The 4719-nt window shown below is 44.4% G+C and overlaps 1 protein-coding gene across 1 annotated transcript in view; it reads left to right on the forward strand.

Annotated features, from left to right (window-relative positions):
• The window catches only part of As3mt (arsenite methyltransferase), a 33683-nt gene that overhangs the window by 5368 nt on the left and 23596 nt on the right, over positions 1-4719 (forward strand). Inside the window, exon 7 of the mRNA XM_021151362.2 lies at positions 2382-2463. Within this exon, the coding sequence (XP_021007021.1) occupies positions 2382-2463 (82 nt within the window). The remainder of the gene's footprint in view (positions 1-2381; positions 2464-4719) is intronic.

The raw sequence follows: 4719 nt of genomic DNA on the forward strand, positions 1-4719 counted from the left end.
CTTCCTTCCTTCCTTCCTTCCTTCCTTCCTTTCTTTCTTTCTTTCTTTCTTTCTTTCTTTCTTTCTTTCTTTCTTTCTTTCTTTCTTTCTTTCTTGTTGCTCTCTGTTATTGACTGACTCTCAGATAATGCCTACAAAACCACCAGAGCCTGCTGACTCCCCCTGAAAGATTTCTGTGGACTTACCTCGCCTAGAACAGACCTGCCTGTATCTCACCGATACTGTTTCTGATACCAAGGCCTCTTATCCTGGGAAATCTAAGATGGAATTTTTATATGAACACTTTTTTAAAAGGGGAAATTTCCAGAAACTTCACAGCCTCCTGCAGATAAAAGGATTTGTCTCTTTGTACTAAAAAAGAAAAAAAAAAGTATTCTGGGATTAGTAGGGCTGAAGGTCTAGTTCAGTGGTGGATATGTGATTACCGTACAGAAAGCTCAATCTCTAAAACTGTAAAAGGAAATGTCTGAGATGTTATGAAGCTATTATATAGCTCAGATAGAAGTATCTATAATGGTCGGGATGGAGCTCAGAGGTTAAGCGCACTGGCTGATCTCCCATAGCACCCAGGTTCAAACCCCAGCACTTTCAAGGTAGCTTAGAACCATCTGTAATTCTAGCTATGGGCTCCAATGCCCTCTTCTGGATCCCAAGGGCACCAGGGCATAGACACACATGCAGGCAAACACTTGGGCACGTAAAATAATACAATTAAATGTAAAAGTCTGGGGTCTGGGGAAGAATAACCTCATGTCCTTGTTAGAGACCAGCTTGTGACCTTCACAGAGATCAGCTGACAGATGCTCAACATCACTACAGAACACAGACATCCATGCCTTGGAAATTAGCTAAATAATACCTTAAATTCCTGTTGACTCCGTTGACCTAGATGACAGGACACAGAAAGTTTAATGTGTAATAACATCACTGTACATCACTGTAATTTCCCTTCCTTCCTTCTGTCCATCTTTTCTTTTTTTCTTCCCCCCACCCCCTAAAATAAATTTCTTTGTGTAGCCCTGGCTGTCCTGGAACTCACTTTGTAAACCAGGCTGGCCTCAAACTCACAGAGATCTGTCTGCCTCTGCCTCCTGGGATTAAAGGAGGTGCTACTACGGCATAGCTTTATTCCTGTAATATTCAAGGGATAAGACTGTTAATTCTGTGGGTGTCTGCTCTTAGTTGCCTGGTCTCCTAGGACTGTGCTCCTCTTGGACTAGCTCAAAATGTAGGCAATTTGGGCAGTGTATTTAGGAGAGATACTCACTTTTCCCCCTCCTGTGTTCTTGCTTATTTAAAACCTTTAAAATAAGATTTTCTTATTTTGTTTAATATGAATGTTTTGTATAAACGTTTTGTCTCTATGCACACATGCGTACCACATGGGTGTCTGGTGCCCACAGAGATCAGAACTGGACTCACAGGATGTAGATGTTGGAGACTGAACTTGGTTCCTCTAGGTCAGTGGATCTCAACGTGCGGGTCTCAGCCCCTTTGGAGTCGCACATCAGATATCCTGTTTATATTACAATTCATAACAGTAGCAAAAATCACAGTTATGAAGTAGCAATGAAAGACTTTCGTGGTTGGGAGTCACAGCATGAGGAACTGTTTAAAGGGTTGTAGCATTAGGAAGGGTGGGAACCTTTGCTCTACATTCTTACAACATCTACAAGAACGGCAAATGCTCATAATCTCTGAGCCATCTCTCCAGCCCAGTTTTTGCTTCTGAGTTTCATCGTGGCATGTGTATGGTGGTGGTGTGTGTTTGTGTGTGTGCGCGCACACAGGCAAGCATACATGGAGACCTGTGTAGCCCTCAATTTAATTTTTTTGAGATATGGTCCCTCACTGAACCTAGAACTCACCAAATTGGGTAGGAGTGCTGGCTGATCAGCCCCAGGGACTTACCTGCCAACCCCATCAGAGCGGGGCCTATGAACGTAAACCATGCCTGGCTTTTGTGGATGCTGAAAACTGGAACTCAGCAGGTATTCATGTAGCCAGCACTTGACCCAGCTACCCACCTCCTCCAGCCTCACTGCTGCCTTCCCATCGGCATAGACTGCATTTAGAAGCCATTCACCTCTCTTCTTCCTCTCATGCCTCTCTGCTCTCTTCCCACTCCCTTCCTTCTGTATCTTAGGAAGCCCTTGTATGTTGGACAGGACACTGGAGAAATAAATACCTCTGTCTCTGTGTTTTGTTTCTAATGAAGGAAGCACTGTTATTTGTTCAAAGGTCAGCTTGGCCAGTGTCAGCTCGAACACTGGGATTTTAAAACCCATCTCCTACGCTCATCCACGTTGTTGTTATTGTTGTTATCTAGGACCGATGTAATAATCTTTAACCTTGCTCAGATGTGCACTGCTCTCTTTCAGCACGGCGGGGAGCTCTATTTCAGTGACGTCTATGCTAGCCTTGAAGTGCCAGAAGACATCAAGTCGCACAAAGTTTTATGGGGTATGTGTTCTTGTTTTATTCCTGTCAGTTATTGTTGGCCAGTGTAGAGCTCCATCCTGCAAGTAAGGTGGGATGGAACACTGGACAGGAGAGCAAGTGATGTGAGGCCGGAAGGTTCTGTTCTTTTTCTGCCACTCAAGAGCAGTATGAGGGCTGGTGAGATGGCCCAGTGAGTAAAGGCATTTGTGGTCATTTAGGGCTTTACTGCTGTGAGCAGACACCATACCCAAGGCAAGTCTTATAAAGGACAAAACCTAATTGGGGCTGGCTTACAGGTTCAGAGGTTCAGTCCGTTATCATCGAGGCAGGAGCATGGCAGCATCCAGGCAGGCGTGGCATAGGAGGAGCTGAGAGTTCTACATCTTCATCTGAAGCCTGCAAGTGGAAGACTGGCTTCCAGGCAGCTAGGGTGAGGGTCTTAAAGCCCATGCCCACAGTGACACACCTACTCCAACAAGGCCACACCTCCAAATAGTGCCACTCCCTGGGCCAAGCTTTATACAGACCATCACATGGTCCCAGGCTGGCAACCGAGCTTGATCTCCAGAACTCATGTAAAGGTGGGAGGGGAGGAGAGATCCCATAGACTTGTTCTCTGACATGCACACGTGCACTGTGGCACACGTGTCTACCTGTACACACACACACACACACACTATAAACTTTTTAAACAGTGATATGATCTTAGGCAATTTAATTTATGTTATTGTTTTTTAAGCTGTACAATGAAAATAATAGCACAGACTACCTTTAAAACTATTCTGAAGGATAAATGAGATAGAGTATCCCTTGATTGTCAATTAAGAGATGAATGCATGCTTGTGATTAGTCTGACTGTAAAATAAAACTTGACATCTAAGCTGCGAGTGGTGGTACGTGCCTGTGATCTCAGCTCTCTGGGCATGGAAACAACAGGATCAGTGCTCATTTAAGGCTTGTGTGGGCTACACAATGATACATAGTTTCAATCCCCCCAAATATTATTATTATTATTAATCATTATTATTTTTGGTTTTTTAAACAGGGTTTCTCTGTGTAGTCCTGGCTGTCCTGGAACTCACTCTGTAGACCAGGCTGGCCTCAAACTCAGAAATCTGCCTGCTTCTGCCTCCCAAGTGCTGGAATTAAAGGGGTGCTCCGCCACTGCCTGGCCCAAAGCTTATTTTTAAAATAAGTTTTGTTAACCTTTTTATTATACAATAATAGAAATGGGTAGTGTTAAAAGTAGGAAAATAGGCCAGGCATGGTGACACATGCCTTTATTCCAGCATTTGGGAGGCAGAGGCAGGCGGAACTCTGTGAGTTCAAGGCCAGCTTGGTCTATGAAGCAAGTTGCCAGACTGCCTGGGCTATACAGGGAAACCTTGTCTCAAAACAAAACATCAGGAAAATAGGGCCCACAGGATGGCTCAGCAGGTAATTCATTTGCCTCACATGCCTGATGAGCTGAGTTCAAACCCCCGTACCTGAAACAGTAGCTTTGAGTCACCAAATGTAGTTGCCATGTTGGAGGTTTACTGCAGAACAAGCTCTGATTCTTACTCAACTCCAGCTGATTGGTTCAGCTCAACTGTTCTGGCTCAAAACTCCTCTCCAAGCTGACTGATTCAGTCTGGCTTCTCTTGGCTTCTCACTGAATTGCTGTGCTTGGCCTCAAACGAACTCTGGCAATTTGTTCTAATCTTCTGGCTCCTTCTGGCTCCTTTTTTTTTTTTTTAATGTTCTTTTTTTTCTCCAACTTTAATTTATTTATTTTTATTAGATATTTTCTTTATATACATTTCAAATGCTATCCTGAAAGTTCCCTATACCCTCCCTCTGCCCTGCTCCCCTACCCCCCCACTCCCGATTCTTGGCCTTGGCATTCCCCTGTACTGGGGCATATAAAGTTTGCAATACCAAGGGGCCTCTCTTCCCAGGGATGACCGACTAGGCCATCTTCTCCTATATATGCAGCTAGAGATATGAGCTCTGGGGGGTACTCGTTAGTTCATATTGTTGTTCTACTTATAGGGTTGCAGACCCCTTCAGCTCCTTGTGTGCCTTCTCTAGCTTCTCCATTGGCCCTGTGTTCCATCCTATAGATGACTGTGAGCATCTACTTCTGTATTTGCCAGGCACTATCATAGTCTCATACGAGACAGCTATAACAGGGTCCCTTCAGCAAAATCTTTCTGGCATATGCAATAGTGTCTGGGTTTGGTGGCTGATTATGGGATGGATACCTGGGTGGGGTAGTCTCTGCATAGTCCATCC

Source organism: Mus caroli, chromosome 19, assembly GCF_900094665.2.
Source record: "Mus caroli chromosome 19, CAROLI_EIJ_v1.1, whole genome shotgun sequence".
NCBI classification, from domain to species: domain Eukaryota; kingdom Metazoa; phylum Chordata; class Mammalia; order Rodentia; family Muridae; genus Mus; species Mus caroli.